Here is a 24698-nt window from a genome sequence, read left to right as displayed (position 1 = left end):
GTGCTGGAGCAGCTCTTCAGAGCCTCAGGGTGGCCCCAAGTGTGGGGGTCCCCAAGTGCAGGTGCCCCGGGCACCACCCCGCTGGCACTCACCTTCCTTCACAGGGATGGTCGGCTTCTTCTGCCGCAGCCCCAAGAGGATGAAGAAGAGCACCAGGGGGATGAAGATCTCAAAGGCCAGCACCCACTGGGGATGACACAAAGCAGAGGGATCGTGACGCCTGGGGACAGGACCCAGGTACCAAGGAGAAGCGTGGGCGGGACGGGGGTCCCTGGGACACCGGTGCAGCATGGCACCATGCCCATGTCTTGCATGTGGCTGGTGGCACTGTCACAACTCAGCCAGAGGCAAACAGGTCCCTGGGCACCCAAGGATCCCCAGCTTGCCCCTGCCTGCACCCTGCCTGCTCCACCCTGCCCGGGGCACCTCGGGACAGGTGAGGGTTCCATAGAGGGGATGGACCCCTGCTCCAGCAACACAAACAGGGTCCTGGGGCTCGAGCCCAGCCCCAACAGGCCACCGCAGCTGGGGCTGCCCAGGGGAGATGACCCCAAATCCTTATGGCCGGCAAAGAAGTTGCAGGCCCCCATTCCTGGCAGTGCCCTCACAGTTGGCAGCTGCCTGGCATCACATCTCCCTGCCACCCGTGCCACCACTGGGTCCCCCCGCAGGATCGTGCAGGGGGCAGACCCCAACACCGTCGGGGCGAGGTTCGGTTCCACCAGGCCGTGGCACCGGCTCCAGGTGCAACCGGGGGACAGCGTGGGGGGTCCTGGCATCCCCTCCGTGCCCTCCCAGAAGGCTACGGCTGCACAGGACTTCCACCAGCGGCATATGGTAAATCACAGCAAATCCCCAGGCATCCCTGACCCCGATCGTGCAGGCAGCCCAGGCTGGGCTCTGTGCCCAGAGGCCCTGGGGATGGGCATCAGTGCCTTCAGCCACCGGCAGGAGCGGGCACCCGGCACGCTGCCAGTGCAGCCGCTGCCGGTTTGCACCGGGAGTGCCCAGGCCACGTCACAGCCCCACTGCCCTCGCTGTCAAGTGGAGGGGAACTACTGTAGGTGGCGAAACTGAGGCACAGGGTGAGGTGAGCCAACCTCGGCTTGCTTCAGGGCCGGATCAGACCCTGGGCTGGCGCTGAGACCCCGGCACCTGCTGCCACCACGGGCAGGGCAGGCCCCAGCCCTGCTGCTGGGAAGGTGCTCGCTATGGCACCAGTACCTCCCCCCATGCTCCCGCACCCGCCCAGTCACTCGCAGTGCCCAGGTGCCAGAGGGGCATGCCAGCGGGGTGGGAAGAGAGGGATTTAACACGACAGGGGCTGCCTCGAAGGACACAGCTGGCAGCAGGTGACAGGGTCAGTCCCTCCTGTCCCCAACAGCGTCACCTCCACACTGGCCTCACCTGGGGTTTGCAAATGCTCTGCCAAAAAGTCACAGCAGCCCAGCCACCTGCAGCGAGCAGAGGGACCCCCGACCCCCACCGACACATGGCCACAGTGCTCCTGTGGGCACCGTGGTTGGTAGGGCTGTGGGATGAGCATGGCTGCACCCATGGGTGCCCTCCAGTGCTGCCCTCCCCATGCCCAGAGCGGCTGAGGGAGAAGGGCTGGAAGGGACGGGGACAGCAGACACCCCAGGAGCAGTGCCAGGGCTGGGGGATCCCCATCTTTCTGGCACCACTGGTCCCAGGCACGGCCCCTGGTGTCACTATCCCTGTACCGGGGGGTGGCAAGGGACACCCCGACCCACTCTGCCCGCCCATTGGCTCCTGCCCTGCCGCTCGCTGCCTGCACCCGCCTCTCTGCCTGTTTACCAGGCAGACAATCGCGCCTCTGTGCCCAGGCGCCCGTGGGACCTTCCCCCCGCGCCCATGCCGGGCCGTACCAGGCTCCCTTGGGGACTGTTGGGTCCTTGGCAGCAACAGGAGGGATCTGCTTGTTGTTATTTATTTTTTTAAAGTGGGTCATTGACCTTTTGCTCATCTCCTTCCCTAGAGACGTCCCCTGTCCCCAACGCCTCCCGCACTGCTGCATGCCCCAGTGCCAGGGCAGGCTGTCCCCCACCATCGGCACCCGGGGTGACACGGCGATCGGCAGACATGGTGGCAGAGCGGGGCTCACCAGCCCACGCCTCCGGGACCGCTCCTACCCCTTTGGTCCCCAGGTCCGTCCCTACGGAGTGGCTTCCCAGGCACGGGGGGGCCAGGGCTGCCCCCCACCCACAGCGGGGGGAAGGGATGCCATCCCAGGCAGCCTCAGCCCCCCTGGGGGGCAGCACCCAACAGGGGCACCCAACACTGGCACAGCCTGAGGACAGCAGGGTTCCTGCCTGCAGGTGCAGGACACTGGGGGACATTTTGGGATTGCGTGAGGAAGCAAGGGCGGGGAAGGCCAGGATCTGGGCGGCTGAGAAGGAAACACTGGGAGGAGGAGAGGAAAAGGGCTGGTGCCCACCAGCAGCTGGCCACGCCCTGCAGTGACCAGCGTGGTCTGTCCTGTCCTGTCCCCTCAGCTATTCCTCCCTCGCTCCCCCCTCGGTGAGGGCTCTCGCACCTATGTCTGGGGGAGGGTGCAGGTGCAGCACCCAGGGTGGGACACAGGCCCCAGGGGACCTCGTGCCCATGTGACAGTGGCTGGGGGCAGCTCCTGGGCAGTGGCAGAGCTCAGCTGCCAAAGGGATCCACTCCATACATGTGTGTGTACATACCCCGGCACAATTCACCTCGACCTGCCCGAGAGGTGAGCAGGATGAGGCCATGGGTGCTGTCTGGGTTTGCACGAGTGCTGGGTGCGTCTGCCTGCCACTGCCACGGACGGTGGGGTAGACACGGGCCTGCTGCGGTACTGTGTTCAGCCCTGCCATCGGCTGGATGCAGGGGCAGCGGGATCCTGCCCGACTGCCCCAGCAAGGGAGGCAGAGGTTGGTGGGTGCTGCCGGCAGGGTGCTGGCCCCAGGCATGCACCTCCCTGGCAGGGGGACGCTCAGGTCCCCGGAGCACCGGGCCAGCGACTCCATGCCTGCTCCCACCCTCTGCCATGCTGGCAGACGGGAGCGGGGGGCTGCGAGGAGGATGAGTGGGATCGGGAGCCGCGCAGCCCGAGCGCGAGGCAGCAGCAGCACCAGGCGGGGACGCGCGGCTCCCACACTGCCAGGCCAAAAGCACCAACAACCCCCATGGGACGCAGCGAGAGCAAACAGCCCGGCCTGGCACAGCGGTCCCACCGTGCTCGCCCTCCGGCCAGCACCAGGGGCAGCTGGGAGACGCGCTGAAGCCAGGGTTAGCACAGCCGCAGGCGCTGGGCTGTGGACTTTGGCAGGACAACCCCGCCGGCGTCCCCAGGTCACGGCAGCGTGCGTGCCCCCACGGCCGAGCAGGGCAGTCCCCGTGCGGGCAGCCAGGGCAGGCGGAGGCAGCTCTTTACGTCCATCGCCACCACCCAAAAGTCTGCAAGCCCGGCCTCCGAAACCCCTGTCCTGCACCCAAGGGAGGACAGGGCAGGGTCTGCCCGAGCTCCTCCCTGGGGGGGAAAGAGCCACTGCCTGCTTGCTGCCCGCTCCCTGCCAGCCTCTCCTGCAGGTCCCAGCGCTACCCACAGAGCCGGCAGCAGCAGGCGTTGGCCTGCAGGAGCCCCAAGGGATGGGGGTCAGCTCCTGGAGAATCAACACCCCAACTTTTCCCAACAGCATTTTACAGCTGGCAGAAATATCTTAAAGTTTTTGATGGCTCCAGACTTTAATCACCATTAAATACCCACTTACTTGCCCACAGCTGGGAAGTGCAGGCAGGTGAAGCTGCGGTCGCTGGGAGAGATGAGCACCGGAGCCAGTGCGTGAGCAAGGCCCCATGGCCGGGCAGACCCAGGAGGCCAAGCTGAGCCCCCATCCCAGACCAGTCCTGCCCCCCCACCCCACCCCGACCACAGACACCCACTGACGGTCACCACCCAGCTGGGCACCTGCCAGGGCTCCCCGAGGCCACCTGCCTGTGCCCTCACTCATGGGGACAGCCATGGCCGGGCCCAGGGGCTGCCGACTCCCCCGCCGAGGCCTGGCTGCCGTCACCCCTGCCTCTGGTCACACTTGTGCTCAGCACAAGTTGTGCCCGTCACCTCCTGTCCCACTGCCACCTGCCCCCAGCAAGGGCACATCCCCACCCCTTGCGCCCTGCCCTGCCGCCCTGGCACGGCAGCCTGGGGACATGCCTCGGGGAAGCTGGAGGAGGAGGAAATCCCCAGTGGGGTTTGCCAACACCTCTCCTGAGCCCGGTCCCGCCGTGCCAGAACCATGAGCCCAGGGAGAGCCGAGCACGGTTCTGCCCCACGCCAGCCCCACGTGCTGTGTCAGGCAGGCACCAACGTGCCAGGCCAAGGGGGACACGTGGCAGCGCTCCCACACTGGTACATGGCGCTGGCACATGGCCACCCTCCTGCCGGCACAAGGTGCCCAGCCTGAGAGCAGGCGGGATTGTGCCAGTGGCCACGGTGTGGAAGAAGGCACTGGTTGTCCTGCAGCCTCTCCCTGCAGGCAAGGAGCGAGGCAGAGCTCTGCAGGCTCAGTGGCTCATGGCCACCTGCCCTGTGGGCCACCACGGCCACCAATCGCTCTGCAACAGGTGCCCCCATGGCCACCCTGCGAGCAGGGATTCACAGGGACGCTGCCTGGCACTGCCACACCAGCACCACCCTGCCAAGCCTGCGCATCCCCCCCCGCCTCCCCCGCGCCAGCTGCAAACAGCGAGGGGGCAAAGAGCACCCTGAGCCCAGGCAGCGCCAGCCCAATCGATTCCTGCCACGGGATCCGGCACCAGCCCCCGCCCAGCACCGGGACCTGGCAGTGCCTCCGCAGGCACGGGGTGCCCGGTCCCCCAGCACAGGCACTGCTGCAGCAGAGCCCCACTGGCCAGGTGAGCCCTCCCAATACCCCAAATTTCAGCCTTTCTTATTTTGGAGGCATCAAGATCCCCCCAGCTCTGCTCCCACTGGCCACGGAAGAAGGGGCAGACCTGCCAGGACAACTCCTTTCTGTGGTGGGAGCTTCCCAGCTCTCGGCCAAGGAGCAGAGGGCACAAACCCTGCACAGGGCGAAGCAGCCACGCCACTGCCCAGCTCTCCCCTGCCCCACGTGCATCCTCCCCACAGCCCAGGGCCGATGCCACGGGAGCCCCACCGACATGCTGCGACACCGAAGCAGCACCCAGAGCCTCCACTCCTGCTCGCTGTTCCTCCGGAAGAGCCCCGAACCACCAACATTCCCCCAGGGCCAAACAAAAGCTGGCAGCGCACTTCCATCCCCAGCACTTCAGAGCCGGGAGCTCCAGCTGCGGTCGCCTTCCCATCCCAAATGTGTGGGCACAGAGAGCCACGGGGAAGGCGGCCGAACACCCCGAACTGCACCTGTGGCAACTTTTGAGAGATGACCTGTTCATTTTACATCCAACATAGGTTTAAACCAGCTACCAAAAGTCAGCAGGGAGCCCATCCCTTAAGATGCACACCGCCGAGCTCGCCCCCATCCCAGCAGAGCCAAGGCGACGCAGACGATGGCACAGCCTGCACTGCCCAGGGCTGCCATCCGCACCCCAGGGGGCTGCCCATCCTCAGGCACCCACAGCCCTGCCTTCCCTCTGACAAGACCCACTGGTGCTGTTCTGCTCAGACTCCCATCGCCCCAGGGCTCCTGCCTGAATTTCTGCCCTGGGAAGAATAAAATCACAGCCACATCCCAGAGCAGCCTGCAGAACGGCTCAGCCATGCTGGGCAAAGTCCAACACTCCCATGGGCTGGGCACGAGACCTTACAGAGGTGCCACGGGACAGTGCCCGGCTCAGCCATCACCCTCGCCAGGCTGCAGACGAGCTTGTCCCACAACAAAGGGGGTTACAGAAGCGGGTGACACATGGCACTGTGGGTCAGGAGCACACCTCACACCTCTCTCGAAGGCCACCCGGTCGCGCAGCCTCCCTGTACTCACCACTGCTGCATCTGCAAACGGACCAGCCAAGCCCTCACCAAGCATCTGCAGACAAAGTCCATCCCAAAACCACTGCTGGGCCTCACTGCAGCGCTGCTGCCCAAACAGCCCCTGGTGCTAGGGACAATGAGAACTCCCCCAGGGCCACCAGCATTCAGGGGCAGTGCTGAGGACGGGCCCCAGCTCTCTCGAGTCCCAGCCCAGCGCCCTCAGCCAAACGCGAGGTGTCTGCTCCCCATCCCATCCCGCAGAACCGGGGCCGCTGCTCTGCATGCTGCTGGGAGGAAAGGCACCTACCCCAGGGCAGCCCCCGCAGCACGAGGCTGTGCCAACGGGCAGCTGCTGGCAGGGCACGGGCAGGGCACGCACCACACTCCCTCCGTGAGAAGCCCAGCACCCCCCAACTCCGACCCCCTGGGGTGAACCCCCAGCAGGGGAGGGGGTCTCATGCTTACCCCCCTCCCACTCCAGTCCCCCCAACCTCTGCCTGCCACAGCAGGATCACCCGAGCAGGATACGGGACTGGTTTTGCTTGGTGAAACATCCAGCTCCGGATGGGGCCAGGGCAGACCGGCGCTGGGGGACCCACCCACCGAGAGCAAGGCACAGGCTGACGAGGCCAGGCTCTGGCACAGGGCCTGACTCTGCCCGGGCCGGCCAGCGCCGGCAGCGCTGCTCCCAGGCTGCTGGGAGAAGGCAGCGCTCCCCCAGGAGCGGGCAGGATCACGTCCCCTGCGCAGACAGGGAGCGCGAGGTGACCGTGGGACGTGCACGCAGCAGAAGCACGAGGACATAGGTGACACGCACAGGGCACGCACGTCCTCAGGGCATGGCTGCCCCAGGGGCTGCACCAAATCCATCCACGAGCACCTGGGGCACTGGGGGCAGCTCCCGCCCTGGCTCACAGTTGGTCCTCCGCATGCCCCATCCACAGGCAGCATCGCTGGGTGGGCGAGGAGGTGCTGGTGCTGCCACCCTGCCTGCAGCAAGCAGGGCACTCCAGTGACGGTCCCTGTGCATGGGGGTGACTGGGCCTGGGCTCCTCATCCTCCTCCTACAGCTGCAGCTTTCTGCGCTGCACCCTCACGCTGCCCGTGGGGCTGGGGAGGGTCAGGGAGAAACGAGTCCCCAAAAGATGGGTGCACCCCCAGTCTGTAACCCCACCAGCCACGGCAGCCAGGTCCAGGTCCGTTGCCAAGGGCCGGCAGATGCCAGGGCGTAGCTGTGCCAGCTGGCTCGCGCCCGTGGGCAGGGGTCCACGGCACACCGGCGCCGGGCAGCCCCTCGCTGTGGCCATGCAGCTCTGCTCAGGGTGAGGAGCAGAGATGACTCAGCCGGAGCATCATCCCCCTCGCCCGTCCTGGGCGCACCGGGCTGCCCGTGCAGCGGGCACCTGCCTGCACCGCGGGCCTCAGCCCAGCCCTGCCCATGCCCTCCCCTGCCCCAGGCAGGCTCTGGTGCTCTGGCCACTGGGACGGAAGCAGGGCCCGATGCTCGCGGGCTGCTGTCAAGGGAAAGCCGGCAGGATCAGGCCTGCAGGATATTTGGGAGGGGGAAGAGGAGAGAGCATTGCCAGCTCGGGAGCAGCAGTTTGCTACCCTCCCCCACCCTCTAAAAATAACCGGCTCCCTCATCGCCCAGCGCACCCATCGCCCGCCCGCGCCGCGAGCCGGGGTCCCTGCGGGCCGGGGGTCCCTGCCAGGGTCCCTGCCGCCCATCCGGCAGGGCTTGGCAGGGCCGCCCCACGCAGGAGCAGCCACGCAGGAGAGGCCGGGGCAAGGTGACAGCGGATTCTCGACCACGGCGGGAAGGTGCCGCCCTGCCACCTCTGCCAGCCCAGGAGGGGACCGGGCCCCCCGGGTTCCTCAGCCTCACGCCCGGAGAGCAGGAGCAGCTCCTCTCCAGCCCACGGAGCAGAGGCAGCCCTGACCCACATAGGATTTGGAAACCTATTTATAGCCTGCGGATAGCAAGGGCTTGGGGAAAGCTCTCCCAGCCCGGAGGGGTGGCCCTGGGGACCAGGGACAGGGCTGGCGAGTGCCCCGGGCGCCCGGGACAGGGCAGCGGGCACAGCGGGGAGGGAGATGCTGCGGAGACTCGGGTGGGGGAAGGCACCCAGCCCACGGCCCGGGGCTCCCACAGCCCGGGGGCGGGAGCGGGGCCGGACAGCCCCAACTGTTGCTGCCCCACCAGCGGGGCCGCCGGGCTGGGCCCGGGCCGGGGCGGGGCGGGGGGGCCGACCTGCAGCAGCCGGGCACGGCGGGGGCTGCCCGGCCGCCCCAGGGCTCACGGCCGGCGCCCACGCTCCCCGCAGCCCCACGCCAGCGGACAGCGCCAGGCCCGGGCCCAGCGGCGGGGACCCACGGGAGACCCCGACCCCGGGGGAGGGGGGAACCCCGGCCCCGCGCCCCTGCTGCGCCCGCGGCTCCAGGGCTCCCCCGCGGCCCGGGCAGCCACCCCCGCCCGGGGCCTCGCCTCGTCTCCCGCAGGGGAGCCCCAGCCCCCCGGGACCCCGCCGGGGCCGCCGCCCCCGCGCTCACCGGGCTGCGCCGCTTCAGCGTCACGTTCTTCCAGAGCAGGAGGTGGAGCTGGTGCAGGAACCCCATGGCCGGGCCGGGCCCAGCCCCGCCGCAGCGGCTCCCCCCGCTCGGCTCCGCGGATCACCCGCCGCCCACCGCCATACCCCGCCGGGCCGCCGCCGCCTTTGTCCGCTGCAGGCTGGCTGGGAGGGAGGGAAGGAGGGAGGGAGCGGGCCGGCCTCCGGCTCCGGCCCCGGCCCCACCGCGCCCGGCCCGGCCCGGCCCGGCCCGGCCTTGCGCAGCGCCGCCCCCGGCCCGGGGCCACCCGCCCGCCGCCGCCCCTTAAAGGCACCGCCGGGCCGCGGCCGCTCCGCCCGTACCGCCCGGCCCGGCCCAGCCCAACTCGGCCCGGCCCGGCCCAGCCCAGCTCGGCTCAGCCCGGCCCGGCCCAGCCCAATTCGGCCCAGCCCGGCCCCGCCCAGCCCAGCTCGGCTCGGCCCGGCTCGGCCCGGCCCCGCCCAGCTCGGCTCGGCCCAGCCCAGCTCGGCCCGGCCCAGCCCGGCCCGGCCCAGCCCAATTCGGCCCAGCCCAGCCCAACCCGGCCCAGCCCGGCCCGGCCCGGCCCGGCCCAGCCCATCTCGGCCCAGCCCAACTCGGCCCGGCCCGGCCCAAGTCGGCCCAGCCCGGCCCGGCCCAGCTCGGCCCAGCCCAGCCCGGCCCACCCCAACCCAGCCCAACTCAGCCCAGCCCAACTCGGCCCAGCCTGGCCCAGCCCAACTCAGCCCAGCCCAACTCGGCCCAGCCCAGCCCAGCCCAAGGCCCCAGGGCAGCCCTGCAGGCCGGAGCCCCGTGGCCCAGCCCCAGGGCGGCTTTGCCGGACCCAAGGGTCCCGGGGCTTTGCCGCTGCGGCACCCCTGTCTCCCCCGATGTGGGCTCTCCGGCAGTGTGGCTGCCGCCCCAGGGAGGTGCCGGGGCGGGGAAGCCTCTGGTCCCCAGGAGCTGCCCCTGGCGGTGCCCCTGCTCCTCTCCCAGCCAGAGAGACGGAGCGGTCTGCGCCTCTGCTCCATCATTGCCCCTCCAGGCCAGCCTTCAGGGCAGCCCGTCGCTGCGGGGGTCTGCGTGCGAGGGTGGCGTTGCTGTCCCCACGCGCTGGCTGCTGCCTGCCCGCAGCTCCTGCCCAGCCCAGCCCACGGACAAGTGGGGGGATGCTGGAGGGGACCAACCTGCCCACAGCATGCTGTGCCCCAGCCCAGCTGCAACTCCAAGGCTGGGAAGGATGCCCTCAACAGCAGTAAGCATTAGACCAGGAGAGCTCTCTGTCCTTCCTTCCTTCCTTCCATCCAGCCATCCTTCCTTCCATCCTTCCTTCCTTCCATCGTTCCATCCTTCTATCCTTCTTTCTATCCAGCCACCCTTCCTTCCTTCCATCCTTGCGTTCATCCTTCCTTCCCTCCATCCATCCATCCTTCCCTCCCTCCATCCATCCCTCCATCCTTCCCTCCCTCCCTCCCTCTTTCCATTCCTCTGCTTCTCTTCATTTCACGACCTGGGGTCCCCTCTCTCCTTCACCCCCTCCTCTCCCGCAGCAATCTTTAACCATCTCCGTCTCCGTGTTGCTTTCAGGGCCGGGAGCTGGGAGTAACTCCCTCCCTCGGCTGCCCCAGCCCCAAGGGGTGTTGCTCAGGGTGACTGCGTTTCGGGCAGCCTCTGCGGCAGCTGCCCGGGCGCTAACAAAAGCTCCCCTTGTCCTGCCACAAAGCGTCATTATTCAAAAAACCTCTGGGCAAAACATTGTGCCAAGGTGAGGGAGGACAAGGGACGCCCGGGGGGACACGGCGGCAGAGAGGCACCACCGCGACCCGGCCCTGTGCCCTGGGAGGGCAGCTGTTTGGAAGGGCTGCCCGGCATGCGGGCAGGCCTGCGGGCAGCAGAGCTGCCTGCCGGCGAGAGGAGCTGGGCAGGGGGTGGCCAGGGCTGGCTCAGCGCCTTTCCACCTGCGTCCCGCCGGCACCAGTAACCCGGGGGCTGCTGTGCCGGGGTGGCACCGAGGCTTGCTGGCGTTACTCTGGCTTTGGAATGCCGGAGAGATCTGGTGTTGAGGTAAGCCGGGCTGCGGGGTTCAGCCAACGGGCTGTCCAGCCCTGGCCCTCGCTCCAGCAGTGGCTTTTCCTTGGTCCCTGGGGAAGCAGGGATGCACCCTTGGCTCCTCCCAAGGGATCGCACGTGGGTTGTCCCCAGCCCCCACTAGAAACACCACAAAAAACCCTGCCCCGCAGCAGGGTGGGTCCCCAGCCCGCAGGGGTGCAGCGGAGAGGGTCACGGGGGGGGGCCATGGGTGACAGGGGCTCAAAGCTCTTGGTGAGCTTCGCAGCTCCTCTTCTGCTTGGCGTGACCACGAAACCCAATGAGGGGCCAGCAAGAGCCAGACCCAGCAGCATGCCACGGGGCAGCACAGCCCCGGCAACCCAGTGGCCTGTCTCCTCCGTGGGCCTGGGACCCTGAAGTCCCAGGGACCCGGTGGCCCATCTCCTCTGTGGACCTGGGGCCCTGGTGGCCCATCTCCTCCATGGACCTGGGATCCTGAAGCCACAGGGACCTGGTGGCCCATCTCCTCTGTGGACCTGGGGCCCTGAAGCCCCGGGGACCCAGTGGCCCATCTCCTCTGTGGACCTGGGGCCCTGGTGGCCCATCTCCTCCGTGGACCTGGGGCCCTGAAGCCCTGGGGACCCAGTGGCCCATCTCCTCCGTGGACCTGGAGCCCTGAGCACCTCTCAGGGGACTTCCTTGCAGGGTGGCCAAGCTCCTCTGTCTGTGTGGGGTCATCTGCAGAGGGCAGCACCCACCCACACAAGACTCCCTGCCCTGTGCTGGTGCTGTCTGCTGTTACCCCGTGGTCCAGTGGCCTGGCCCCGGGCGCTGGGGGCTTCTGCCCAGCCCACCCAGGCAGAGCTGGCCTGGGGTCCCAGCCTGGCTTTGAGCCTCCGGCACTGGGCTGCGGGGTCAGGGTGCCTGTGCCAGTACCCCCCAGGGCATCGTCCCTGCCGCCGGGGTGTCCTGGGGCAGCACCCGGGGGTGACAGCTCCAAGTGCGGGGGAAAAGCTCCCTCCTGCTCCACTATCCATCCCGCATCCCCTGTGGAAACATCTGTCCCTGCTGCTGTCCCTGCTGCTGTCCTCCGTGGAGGGGAACAGCCCGGTTCCCACGTGGCCCCGGTCCCCAGGGCAGTGCAGCGGGGACGGGGACAGCAGCGGGGACGATGCTGGCAGCTCCGGCCGGCCAGGGAGTGCTGCCTGTGGCCAGCAGGGTTGGGGCAGGCCCTGCTGGGAACGGTTGGGGCAGGCCCTGTATCGGGGCTCTCAATCACACAGGGGAAGAAATGCAGAAAGGGGGTGAGAAAAGATAACAGGAAACAGGGGACACGGCTGGGGAGGAAAAAAACACCCAGCCCGGAGCCACAGTTGGCCTCTGAGGGCTCCCAGGGCGGCACTGAAACCGCAGAGCCCTGCTACACCCCGGTGCGGTGGCATGGCGCCGTGCCCAGCCGCTGCCCAGCCCCTCGCCTCGCCGCCAGCGCTGCGGCCGTCCTCGCTCCCAGGATCTGGGCAGGCAGCGGGAACAAGGGTGCAGTGGGGGGTACAGACCCCAAGTGGTTTGGGGCCCCGCTCCCAGCTCTGCGTGTGCCCCTGCCAGCGCCAGGGACAGCACTGCACGCCTCGGGGCTCCCCTCCCTGCCACTGCCTCAGTTTCCCCATCTCTCTGCCAGGGCTTCGGGGGAGACTTGGTGCCCGGACAGCAATGCCAGCAAAGAAAACAACTGGGCACGTGGCCAGACGGGGACAGGGGAAGTCCGCAGCCTGGGCACAGGAGGCAGCTCTCCGTGCAGCCGCTGCCGAGGCACATGTGTGCCCGCTTCCCCTTTTGGCAGAAAGCATCCCCGGCAGGGCATGTGCCCGGGGCCTGGCAGTGCCGAGGAGCTGCTGGTGCCGCTTTAGCTGACAGTTTCAAGATGAGTCAGTGGGAGCCAAAGTCAGGCTGGCATCCTGTTTTCAACCGGGCTGCGGGTGGCAGACGGGAGGCACCTTGGTGAGGCTGAGGGCAGGGCCCTGCCTGCACCCATCCCAGCGCAGGCAGGACGTTCGAACCCCCGGCACACGCGCCCGGGCAAGGCGCCAGTCCCTTCCCAGCAGCCGCCAAGAGGGAATCGCCTGCGGCCCTGGGTGGCAGTGCCAGGCTGAGGCTCTGGGGCTGATCCCCACTCCCTCCCCGCCAGCTCTGCCACGGGTAGCGGCAAACACTGAGGAAGCACCTGGTTCCAGTCCAAGCCGAACGAGCATCTTGCTCCTTGGCTGCTCCTGGGTGGTTTCAGAGGGAGCTGCCTGTGCCAGGGGCGCGCAGCCGGACCCAACCATCCTGCTTTCGAGAATAATAATAATAATAATAATAATAATAATAATAATAATAATAATAAATAATGCATTAGTGGTCTCAGGAAAACAAAGCTGCAGGCTCACAGAGCTGCCCGATGGGCTCCACGCAGCCCCGCTGTGCTGCATTACCCCCTGCATGGCCACGGCTCCAGCAGGCAAACCGCGGACAGGTACCTTGGAAAACTGCGGCGCAGCCAGGGCATCGAGGCTCTGGCTGGCAGCTGGGATGGGAGAGGCGCTTGGCAGAAAGGAGCCACGATTTGGGCTCAGTTTGGAAGCTAGCACCTGGGAAAACTCTTTGGGGAGCTGAAATCCCAGGTGGGGCCACAGGCACCTTCTCCAAGGAGCCGCAGCCTGGCCGGAGGGCGGCAGGGGAAGCCCAGGGGATGGGGCAGGCACAGAGCTGTGAGCAGCACCCGCACCAGGAGCCTCTCCTGGGGGTGCCAGGGCTCTGCCGTGCGGCAGCACTTGCCACGGGGCACGCGCCGGGCAAGTGTCCCACCCTGGCATGGGGCATGCACCCGGCTGGAGGGCACGCACCCAGCCACATGCAGCACCCAGCCACGGGGCACGCACTAGCCATGGGCACCTACCCAGCCACAAGGCACCCACACATCTGTGGGGGCGTGTGCTCAGCCATGTAATGCCTGCCCGGCCCTGGGACACTCACACAGCCACGGGGCACCCACTCAGCCACACACCCACCCTGCTATGGGGCATGCACCCAGCCATGGGGCACCCTCGCCGATATGGGACATGCACAGACCGTGAGGCACCCACCCAGCCATGGGGTGCCCGCTCAACCAGAGGGCACCCACCCAGCTTTTGAGCACCCACCCAGGCCACAGGGCATCCACCCAGGCCACGGGGCACCCACCCGGCCCCAGGGCATGCACCCAGCCCTGGGTCACGGCGCTGCCTGCGCAGCACAGGGGAAGTGCCGGGAGCAGGCTGTGCCAGCTGCCACGCGCAGCAGGAAGGACCCGCTGTGGGGCTGGGACGAGGCAAAACCGCAGAAAAGAGGAAGCCCTCGAGTGCCCCAGCCCAGCACCGGCAGCCGCCCGGGCAGACGCACGCAGGCACCTCGCACGCCGCCGCGCCGGCCCTTCCCCGGTAAGTCTGAGCTCAGCACCACTGCCCGCTGCGGGAAGAGGGGCTGAGAAGCGGGTCGGCTCCTGGCACTGCCGGAGTGGGGTATCCCCTTCCCAGAGCATCCGTGAAACGGGGGCAGCATCCCCATTGCCGGGGACTGGCGGGCAGAGGGACGCGAAGCACCAGCGTGCGGTGCCGGGAGCTGGCAAAGCTTTCCCAACCCTCCCTGCTTCAGATGCCAGGTTTCTCTGCAGCCTAAACTTAGCTCGTGTATTTTAGCAGGACAGACGGAGTGGGCCAAGGCAGGGAAGGGATTTTTCACAGCAAAGCTGCAGCAGCTGGGGTGGGAAAGCAGGGCACTGCTTTCCAGGAGGCTCCAAAATCGTGGAGGAACCGGCAGAGCCCTCGCCGGCAGCGGGGCTCAGGCAGCCAGTGTTTTCAGGGGGTTACCTCAAAAGGGAAACTGCCTTTGGTGCCGGACGCTGTGGGTGCTGAGCCCTGCCCCTGGGACCAGCACTCCCGGGTGAGCTCAAGCTGGCCACCGGTCCCCAGCCCAGCCAAGCGTCCCGCTCGCCGCCCCTGCCGCTGCTCTCCCTTCCCATCAGTGCTGCCGGTTAAGGCACAGCACCGCTGGCAGAGGCCTGAGGCAGGCAGATGGGCACCATGGCAGGGCGAGCATCTCGCGGCTGGGGTTGCCATGTGCCTGTGGGCTGAGCCCCACCAGCAGCAGCCCCAAATGGCTGCCTGCCCGCACTGCCCTCCCTGCCCTGCCTGCGGGGCACTGGCCCTCTGTGACACCCCGAAAATAAAATACAAGTGTTTGGGGCACCAAGGCTGCGAGGTCCCAGACTGCTGGGGCTCCCCATGCCCTTGGTGGCTGGGGAGAGCACCCCGAGCCCGGGGAGAGCACCCTGAGCCTGGGGAAAGCCCTGCCATCACCACAGGAGGGTGCGGGGGTGAGGGGGCACTGCTTGGGCAGGACACAGCCCCAAACAGGGTTTCAGACTTCCCAGTCACTCCCAGTTTGCAGCTGGGGCCTTGCTGTGGGGTTATTCAGGCAGGACTCAGGGTATCCCCCCTTGCCCTTTGATGCATGGCCCCATCCTGCAAACCCCCAGCACCTTTCCCCGAGCCTGGCTGCGGCGAGACTGGCTGCATTTCAGGCTCAACCCACCCGGGGCAAAGCAAGACGGGTGGAGTGGGAGTGTGGCTGTTTGTCGGGTGGGGAAACTGAGGCACGGAGCGAGTACCAGGGACCGCATCCCTTGCGCGTGTGATGGGGAGCGGTGCCAGGGAGCTGGGGCAGGGGGACGGGGGGTGCCACCCATCGGCTCTGTGTCCTCTTTGCCAGCATCCCTGCTCGCCCCGGAGGTGGGGACACCAGGAACTGCGGGAGGGTGACACAAAAGCCACCACAGGGTGACACCAGGTGCATGGGGGGAGCTGGGGGCCAGTGGAGGGACCAGGGGTGACACTGGGGCCCAGCTTTCATGGAGAAGCCCTTTCTCCACCCCCTCTGGCCCTAGCGCCTCCCTACCACCCCTTGCTGTCAGCAAGCTGACGGCCCTTGGTGGCCTCTCCTCTCTCCCAGGTGTTGGCTCTGTCACCGAGAAGGTGACAGCCAGCCCGGCAGCATGCCCTGGGCATCACCGCTGCCACGGCTGCTGTGGGGCCGGCCCGGCATGAAGGTGGTCGTCACCGCCGGGGTGTTTGTAACCACCCTCTGGAACCTGTGGTGCTTCCTCAACCCCTCCGAGGTCTCGGGAGAAGCCCCCAAGCACACTGAGCCGCTGGTGGTCCTGGTGTGGGAATGGCCCTCGAAGCAGGTCCCCAACATCAGCGGGGACGTTTGCCGTGAGCTGTACAGCATCGCCGGCTGCTGGCTCACCACGGACCAGCGGCTCCTGGGCCAGGCGGACGTGGTGGTGTTCCCCCACACCAGGCTCCAGCCTGGCAGGGAGAGGCTGCCCAGGGAGAGGCCGCCGGGGCAGAACTGGGTGTGGGTCTCCCTGGAGTCCCCCTCCAACACTAAATCTCTAGCGGGATGGAAACAGACCTTCAACTGGGTGATGACCTACAGACGGGACTCGGACATCTTCATCCCCTATGGCAAGCTTGTGCCCAACCGGTCGGCCACCGTGAACATCCCCACGAAGACCAACTTGGTGTCCTGGGTTATCAGCAACTACCACAGGACTCAGAAAAGAGCTGAGATCTACAAAAACCTCTCCCAGTACCTCCACGTGAACATATACGGGAAAGCAAACAAAAAGCCACTTTGCAAGGACTGCCTCTTGCCCACGACATCCAAGTCCAAGTTCTACCTGGCCTTTGAGAACTCCATCCACCAGGACTACATCACTGAGAAGCTCTGGAGGAACTCACTGATGGCCGGCACCGTGCCTGTGGTGCTGGGGCCTCCCCGGGCCAACTACGAGCAATTCGTTCCTGCAGACTCCTTCATTCATGTCGATGACTTTGGTTCCCTGGCGGAGCTGGCCACCTTCCTGAAGACCATGAACTCCAGCCGCTACCGCCAGTTCTTCACCTGGCAGAAGCGGTACAGCGTGAAGCTCTACACTGACTGGAGGGAGCGCATCTGCACCATCTGCACTGCCTACCCCAGCCTGCCCCGCGGCCGCATCTATCCCGACCTGGCGAGCTGGTTCAACACCTAGTATGGGGCTGGGGTGTGCTGGGACCATGGGGACGCATCTGGGCAGAGGATACTGGGGTGGGGGGAGCGTGGGGCACCCTCCTACAGACCAGGACATCGGACAGGGAGGGATGCGGGAGCCCCAGCCTCTCCTCCCACCCGGCTGTTGCCACACTGGGACCTTGAGCAACTCCACGTGACTTAATGTCTTGCAAAATGGGACGAACCCCCCCAGACCTGACAGTGTCCTACCTCACCAGGGTGCTGGCAGGATGAGAGGGTGCTTTGGAAATAAATGAGATGGCACTGCAGAGGCTCTGCCTGTGGCACGGTGGGTGGGCAGGGCAGGAGGCTGGCGGGGGGCTGAGGGCTCAGCACCCTCTGCTGAGTGGCGAAGCCCCGGTGGCAGAGGCCCCGTGGTGACGTTTCTGGCTGGGGTGGAGGAGCCGAGCTCGGGGCAGCCCGGTGGGGCCCAGCACCCTGCAGCAGGGACGAAGAGCACAGCCTCTGCTCTGCCACTTCCCGGCACAGCCCAGCAGCACTCATTTCCCCCACCCACCCCCACTCTCGAGCTGTGGGTGTCACCGTGCCGGCAAGGACCGGCAGGACACCGGATGCTCTCAGAGAGCAATCTCAGCCTGCTCAGTGCCAGACCGAGTCAGAGAGGGATGCTGTGGTTTCTTGCTCCCCTGCCGGCACGCCTGCCCTGCTGCGGCAGGAAGCCAGCGAGGTGGTGGCGTCCGGAGCCTTGCAGCCAGCCCGGGGCAAAGCTGGTCCCATGGGTGCCCCGTGGCACCAGCAGCCTGCTCCGTGTGCCCTTGGCACTGCCAAGCCCCTGCGCACCCTGCACTGCGCGTGCACCACACACCCCAGGCACCCGCTCTACTGGCACCCTGCAGTGCTGGACACTGTGCTCCACACACGCCACACTGTGGGCACCCTGCGCTGTGCACACACCCTGCACCGTGGGCACCCTGCACAGAAAGCACCCTGCACCATGGGTACCCTGCATGGGAAGCACCTTGCACCGTGGGTACCCTGCATGGGAAGAACCCTGCATGGGAAGCACCCTGCACCGTGGGCATCCTGCGCCGTGCACACACCCTGCACCACGGGCACCCTGCACCACACACTCACCCTGCACTGCGTGCACCCTGCTCCATGGGCACCCTGCAGCGCATGCACCTTGCACCCTGGGCACAGGCGATGCCCAGACACCCCGAGGGGAAGCACCCATCTGGGATCAGTGGTGGCTGGGTGACAGGAGCAGGGGGTGGGACATGACTGCTCCATCTGTGCCTTCCTCCATGCCCCTTGGCTCAGTGCCATCAACGCCTGGCACAAACAACTCATTTTGCCACAGGTTTCCCCTGGTTTCCCTCACTGCAGCCCCAAAGCCACCCAACCCCACCCTTGCCACCCCACGAGCTGCCAGCTGCCCTCTGGGACCTGCTCCCCACGCCCGGGGTGCAGCGGGGCTCAGGCATGCGGTGACACCCCCTCAGCAGAGGGGACATTCCTGCCCGAGCTGGCGCTTCGCTGTGGCCCCAGCCCTCACCGGGCTGCAGTTTGACGGGCACACCATTCTCTTCCGATTTCTGCGGCTTCCGATTTCGGTCTTGTTTTGTCTTCTGGGTCAACCGAAAAGGGAGCAGGAGGGGCCGTGAGCGGCCGTGGGCACGGCACTGGGGCAGCGGGATCTGGGGACCCTGCGGGGGGCTGGGGCTCCCGCCAGGATGCCTTTTGCTGGAGCAGAAAATCAGACGGTGCAGATGTGGAAAGAAGCAAACATCGGGGCGGTGACATCCTTCCCAGGCTTTCTGCTACCGACCCCACTGATCACCGGCCTCCAGCACCCCCAAAGCCCCAGGCAGCAGAGGCGGTGGGGGCAGTTTCCAGTGGGTGCCATGCCCCCACCCTGTGGGCAGGCAGAGACGTGGCCCTGGGCACCCAGGCACTGGGGAGCAAGCGGGGACACTGGGTGAGCCGAGAGGATCCCACCCCATGGGCTGGCACCCAGCTGCCTGCAGTGGCCCCGCTCCTGCCCAGCCCATGGGAGCAAGGCTGCAGGCCAACCCCAGAGAGCAAACCCGTTGCAGCCGAGCTGAAATAGGGGCTTTTCAGAAGCTTCCCTGCAGGCTTGGTCATTTCATGGCTTCTGCCGAGGGGAAAAATCCCCCTCAGGGGTGCAGGCTGGTGGCAAACCAAGGTGCAGAGGCCAGGGCGGTGAAAAGCGAGGTGTCATCCCCCAGACACTTGCACCCCGAGGCATCATCCCCAACACTTGCACCCCCGATTCCCACCAGCTCAGCCCCTGGTGCCCACCCACCTGGGCTGGCACCACCAGGCACGGCCACCACGAGGCTTCCTTGGCTGGACCACGCAGCAAGGAACATCCCTCGCCCACTGCGGCCACACTGGCAGCCCTGTGGCGAGGAGAGCCTGGGCTACCCGTACAGGGCTAGGGGCTCTGCAGCTCCCGCTGCATCCCTGTCCTTCCCGCTGCATCCCTGTCCTTCCCTGTCCCCAGCATCCACTGGAGCTGCCTGCGCGGGAGATCCTGCTGTGCTTCCACCCTTCCCAAAAGCAGCTATGGAAAAACCACAGCTCAAACCGGGTGGAAGGCGACCCCCGCCATCCTCCTGACCACCTCTGCTTTGGGGGTGCACAGCCCAGAGACGCCGGTGTCCCTCCAGGGCCAAGCCGCCGCCAGCCCTGCAGCGGGCCAGGCCGCAGGCACCCAAGAGCCGGGTGGGCCAGGTCAGCCCTGTTGGGGTGCCCCGGTCCAGCGCCACTGTGCCCCCCGCACGCAGCCAAACCCGCACCGCTGGGCTGCCTGGCCCCGTGCAGGAGCAGGGATGCAAGGAAAGGGTTAACTCGCTCTCATGCCCCAAAGAAGTGAGATTTATTTCGTTGCCAGAGGGAATATGATTAAGGAAAAAAAAATAAAAAAATAAAAATCATCATCAACTACAGTGGGCTCAAAGGCACGGGGGTGCTAGCAGCATGGACAGGACGGTGTCGGCCCCGCTGGGCAGCCGGGCTGGGGCGAGGGACAACGGCCGGAGAGCAGAGAGGGCACAGGGGACCCGGGGTGACACTGGGCACAAGGTCTGTGGAGGACTCCCCCCAAAACACACCCTGCCAGCCTGCCCAGGGACGGGCGAAGCTCTCCCATGTGGCGGGGCAAGGGGCGGCTGGGGCTGCGAGGGCTCACCTCTGCCCCACGCTCCAGCCCTCCGCTCACCCCAGCTGCCTGGGAGGGTGGGCAGAGCCGGCGGGGACCCCGGCCCTGGGCCCAGCGCCCCAGCCCTGCTCTACATGACAGGGAGGAGGCACCTGGGAAACTAGTGATCACTACAAAGATTTTTGCTTTTTAAAAACTACAACCGAAAACCATTGGAAAAAAAAAATAATAAAACCACCCCCCTCCCCCCCCCCCAAAAAAAAAAAAATCTAAAAAATACTTTTTTTTCTGGGTCTTGCAGGAGAGTGGGCTCGGCTGGGCTGGGGCCGGGGACAGGCAGCTCTGCTCGGCGCCCTGGGCACGCGTGGCTTTGGTGGGGTGCAGTGGGGCAGGAGCAGCTGCCCCCCAGGAGAGGTCGGAGGGGGGCCAACGCTGCTGGGACCAGTAAACTCACATAACTGGGAAGGGCTGGGAGCAACCACCTGCCCCTTGTGCCCCAAAAGCCCTAAGGCAGCCCAGCGAGTGCCCTGGGAGCGGGGCCGTGCCCGTGCCTTCTCAGGGCAAAGGGGGGGAGGTGCCCCCAGAGAGCCAGCCCGGCCGCGGTGTCGGGGCGGCACCAGCCCCCGCAGCCCCCGGTTCAGTGGCTGCTGTTGCTCATGGAGAGCCCAGGTTGCAGCGCTTGAGGGAATATCTCGGCTTTGTGGAAGGGCGGCATGTAGACGGGAGGGGAGGGCGCCAGGCTGTAGCCCTGGGACGTCACCGGGATGGGCAGGCCAGTGGGCACCAGGGACTGGTTCATGTCGTACATCACCCCCTCCGCCTCGTTGCCGAAGGGCAGCAGCAGCCGTTTGCCTTTCTGACGCCGGTTGCAGAACCAGACCCGGACCACCTGCGAGGGAGGGGAGACGGGGAAGGGTGAGAGCCCAGGCGCTGTGCGGGTGACAAGGGGCCCCTTCTGCTGGTGGTGTCTCCACAGCACCCCAACCCACCAGCACAGCACCCTCCCTGCCACAGCTCCTTCTGAGGCTGGGCTTGGGCAGGTGGTGGCTACCAGCCCCAGCCGCCCTCCCGCAGCTTCCAGCATCAAACTGGCCTGACGTGGGCGCTCAGAAACCGCAGCCGCGTGGGCACCCACCCTGCAAACCCTCCCAACCTACATCTTTGTCCAGGTTGAGGTCCTCAGCGATCTGGGAGATCTCCTGGGGACTGGGCTTCACGCACTTGCGGAAGAAGCTCTCCAGCGTCCCCTTCACATTGGTCTCGATGCTGGTCCTGCGTTTTCTCTTTCGGGCTTGGGCCAACACTTGCTCCGCGTTGCACATCTGGAAATGAGGGAGAGGCCACACGCGTGGTCACAGGGCTAGCCATGTCCCCGCCAGGCTCCGGACACATGTGCGGCTGGCTGCAGAGGTCTGGGAGGGATGGGGACAGGCTCTGTCCCCGTGACTGTCCACTGAGCGTCACCCCACTGCAACTGGGGCCATTCGCAGTGGCCCAGCACCGCCTGTAGCTGGTGTGGGGGGGACGGACGCATCATCCCACACCCCTCCAGGCTCCCCAGGGAGCAGCGAGCTGCACCTCCAGCTTATCTGAGATTCCAGCAGGAGCCGGTTGCTCTGAGATGGGAGCTGCCACAGTTGCCACAAGGTGTCTGTGGGGGGATTTGGGCTCCCCCCAGCCTGGCGGAAGGCGACACCCAGCGGTTCCCCGCACAGCCCGACGGAAGCCAGGGCAGTGAGATGCTGCTGTGGCATGGGACGGCTGCTGCTCCCCTCCTCTCCCCCAAAAAGGACGTGTAAAGGGAGGAGGAGCTGCAGGCCGAGGCTCACCGGGGCATGGTACCCCCTCCCCGTACCTCCTGCATGTTGTCCGTGTTCTCCGCCTCGTTGAGCCAACGCTGCAGCAGCGGCTTCAGCTTGCACATGTTCTTGAAGCTGAGCTGGAGCGCTTCGAAGCGGCAGATGGTCGTCTGGCTGAACATCTTCCCTGTGCGGGCAGGCAGGGCATCACGCACCGCTCCTGCTCCTGCTCCTGCTCCTGCTCCTGCTCCTGCCCCTGCCCCTGCCCCTGCCCCTGCCCCTGCAGCCCCCCTCCAGCACCCCCTAGCCCTGGAGATGGGGGATCAGGAAAGGCATTCTCCCTGCTGCTTTAGCAGGGATTTAAAGCACTGAAACACTCTTCAATAAGCAGCTGTAGCGATTTTAAACCAGTTCCTCGTTATCAAACCCCTGCAGCTTGAGCGAGCACTTAAGCAGGGCTGGGGAGCCCCGGGGCTGGTTCTCACCGCCTCCTTCGCAGGTCGTTAAGGAGCAGAAATCTCCATCGCCCAGGTGCTCCATCCCCCTCCCGGGCCTCTCCCTTCCCCCCGGGTGTGGGGGGGAGGCCAGGACCCGCACCGGACCCCCCTTACCGTAGAGGGTGCCCAGAGCCAGCCCCACATCGGCCTGGGTGAAGCCCAGCATGATGCGCTTGTGCTTGAGGTCCTTGGCGAACTGCTCCAGCTCCTCCGAGGTTGGCGCATCCTGGCAGGGGCAGAGACAAACCTGAGAGGGGACAAGTGGCACCCAGGGGCTGCCAGGAGCGGGGTCTGTCGGGGCCAGCGTGGGGCGGGGATGGGGACAGGAGGGGCACCCACCAGCCGCTGCCACCTCGGGGCAATGGGGTCCTTGGGGCAACGGGGTGGGCGGCAGAAGGGTTTTCCCCAAGCCCTGAACAAGGGGCTCTGCTCAGGGACCCCGAAGTGCCCCCACCCCGCCCTGCCCCACGCAGGACCTCCTGGGCACCCCCGGCCACGGCACACTGCCCAGCTCACACCACGCCGGCGGGGCAGAGGCCTGGGTGGCGCAGGGACCCGGCAACACCCGGAGCTCCTGCTCTGCCCCCCGGCCCGACCAGAGCCAGCGCTGATGGGCACATTCGCCAATGGCCCCCGCATCGCCCGGTCCCCCGCACCCCACGACGCGTCCCCAGGGCTCCCGGGCACGGAGCAGCCCCTCGCCAGCCCCGCGCCCTCCGGGCAGCGAAATCATGAAAGCGCCCACGACTCCAGGGGGATCCAACCACCTCCCTGCCACAACCAGGCTCTTCCCTCCTGGAAAGCCGCTTACCCAGGCGCTTCCCAGCTTCCAGCCGCTGCGGGGGTATTTTGCTCGTTTTTTTTTACCCGATTTCCACATTTGCAGCGCAATTTCGGATTTTACAGCCCTCCCCCCTGCCAGCGAGTCTCGGCTTTTAATTCCTGCCGTACATCGGCAGCAAGAAGTCCGGGAGCATTCCTGCCACGGGGCAATCCTCAGCCGGGAAACCCCATCCCTCCCGGTCCCCGCGGCACGCAGCCGGCAGCGGCTCCCTCCCCACACGGGAACCTTCCAACAAACCCCGGCATCATCTGCCGCCGCTGCCCCCGCGGCGCGCTTGCCTGGGAGGGCCGGGTTTATATTTAAAAACATTAATAACAACCCCAAACGACAGCTGCCAGGCACGCCGAGAACCAGCGCTGCCGAGCCCCCCCCGCCCGGCGCTGCCCCCGCAGCCGTCGGGGCCCGCGGAGCCACGGGAGCCGCGGCCGGGGAAGGAGCCGCCGCGCCCGCAGAGCCGAGGGCTGCCGGGGGCCGGCGGAGCCCGGGGGGACCGCGCTGCCCTCGCCTCCCCAAACTCCCCCTTCTCACCCCAGAGCAGCCTCCCCCCGGCCGGGAGGAGCCGCTGGGACACGTCGGGCCGCTGCGGGGCTTCTCCCGGCGGAGGCAGCGCGGCACCGGCGGGGTCCCCGGCAGCTCCGGCCCCGACGGGGCGGCCCGGCAGCGAGCCCAGGCCCCGCTCCCTGCCCCGGCAGCGGGGCGCGGTACCCCCGCGGGGAAGGGCAGGGCAGCCCGTCCCCGTCCCGTCGGGTCTCACCTCGTCGCCGCTGTCGCTGGAGTGTCCGCCCTCACTGGCGGCACCGCTGGAGCTGCCGCTGCTGCCCAGCCCGGAGAGGCCGCCGGAGCCCGGCTGCAGGGCGGCGGGGCAGAGCTGGGGGCCGGGGAAGGCGGCGGGGCCGGGGCCGGGGCCGGGGAAGGGCGGGCCGGGCAGGGCGGCGGCGGCGGCGGCGGGGGGCGCGGGCCCGGCCCAGGGCGGGGCGGGCCAGGCCGGGCCGCAGCAGGCCGCGGCGCGGGGCTCGGGCGAGGGCTGGCGGCAGGGCCGGCCCGGGCGAGCCTCCGCCTTGGCGGGCGGCCCGGCGGGCGGGGGCAGCCAGGCGCGGGGCGGCGGCGGGTCGCGGGCGGCCTCGGGTTCGGCGGCGAAGGGGAAGAAGAGCGGCTGGGCGGCCGCCCCGTCGAAGCCGCCGCGGGGAAAGGGCGGGCCGGCGTCGGGCAAGAGGCCGAAGGGGGCGGCCGGCAGCCCCCCGTCGGGGCTGAACATGCTGCCCGCCGCCCTAGGGCTCCATGCGGGGGCTGCGGGGCTCGGCCCGGCCGCCCGCCGGCCGCTGCCTCCCTGCTGCGGCGCCGCCGGGGCCTCTGAGGGCGGCGGGGCCGGGCCGGGCCGGGCCGGGCCGTATGGAAATGGGCCCCGGCCCCATTGGCCCCGCACCGGTGGGTCGGGCGTGAACTTGATCCCCCCCGGGGGGGGCGAGGGGGGCGCCGGGGGGAAGGGGCGAGGGGAGGTGGGCGGCGGCCGCCCGCACCCTGCCCTCGGGGCGCAGGGGGCCCGGGCCGGCCCCGCTGCGGCGACGGGCAGAGCCCCCCGCACGGCCCGGGGGGGGCCGCCTCTGCAAAGGGCCGCCGCCGGGGATCCCCGCCTGGGGCTGGGCACGGGCGGGGACCCGGCATCGCGGCGGGGAAGGGGGCAGCCGCCGCGGCCAGAGCCGGG

The 24698-nt window shown here is 67.7% G+C and overlaps 3 protein-coding genes across 3 annotated transcripts in view; 1 reads left to right on the top strand and 2 right to left on the bottom strand.

Annotated features, from left to right (window-relative positions):
• ABCA2 (ATP binding cassette subfamily A member 2) overlaps positions 1-8652 on the bottom strand; it is a 34098-nt gene extending 25446 nt beyond the window's left edge. The window contains exons 1-2 of the mRNA XM_082327395.1: positions 8516-8652; positions 93-186 (exon numbers count right to left, since the gene is read on the bottom strand). Coding sequence (XP_082183521.1) covers positions 93-186; positions 8516-8581 — 160 coding nt within the window. The 5' untranslated portion in view covers positions 8582-8652. The remainder of the gene's footprint in view (positions 1-92; positions 187-8515) is intronic.
• Positions 8653-13964: 5312 nt separating this feature from the next.
• FUT7 (fucosyltransferase 7) lies at positions 13965-16892 on the top strand. Its single transcript, XM_082327302.1, has 2 exons — positions 13965-14034; positions 15605-16892. Exon 2 carries the CDS (start codon positions 15648-15650, stop codon positions 16689-16691), a length of 1044 nt encoding a protein of 347 aa, XP_082183428.1. The 5' UTR covers positions 13965-14034; positions 15605-15647; the 3' UTR covers positions 16692-16892.
• A 3601-nt stretch (positions 16893-20493) lies between these two features.
• On the bottom strand, positions 20494-24251 carry LOC309597617 (POU domain, class 5, transcription factor 3-like; the record flags this gene model as incomplete). The annotated part of the gene is made up of 5 exons (XM_082327217.1): positions 20494-20745; positions 21014-21178; positions 21712-21842; positions 22267-22378; positions 23751-24251. The coding sequence occupies 5 exons, from the start codon at positions 24249-24251 to the stop codon at positions 20494-20496; spliced, it is 1161 nt and encodes a 386-aa protein (XP_082183343.1).
• Between the last annotated feature and the right edge of the window lie 447 nt (positions 24252-24698).

The sequence above is a fragment of the Platalea leucorodia genome (assembly GCF_965183815.1).
Source record: "Platalea leucorodia genome assembly, chromosome: 15".
NCBI classification, from domain to species: Eukaryota; Metazoa; Chordata; class Aves; order Pelecaniformes; family Threskiornithidae; genus Platalea; species Platalea leucorodia.
This window is presented reverse-complemented; position numbering and strand designations above follow the sequence as displayed.

Coding starts and splice junctions, on each gene's coding strand:
- FUT7 (XM_082327302.1), top strand. CDS start 15,648: ATGCCCTGGGCATCACCGCTGCCACGGCTGCTGTGGGGCCGGCCCGGC.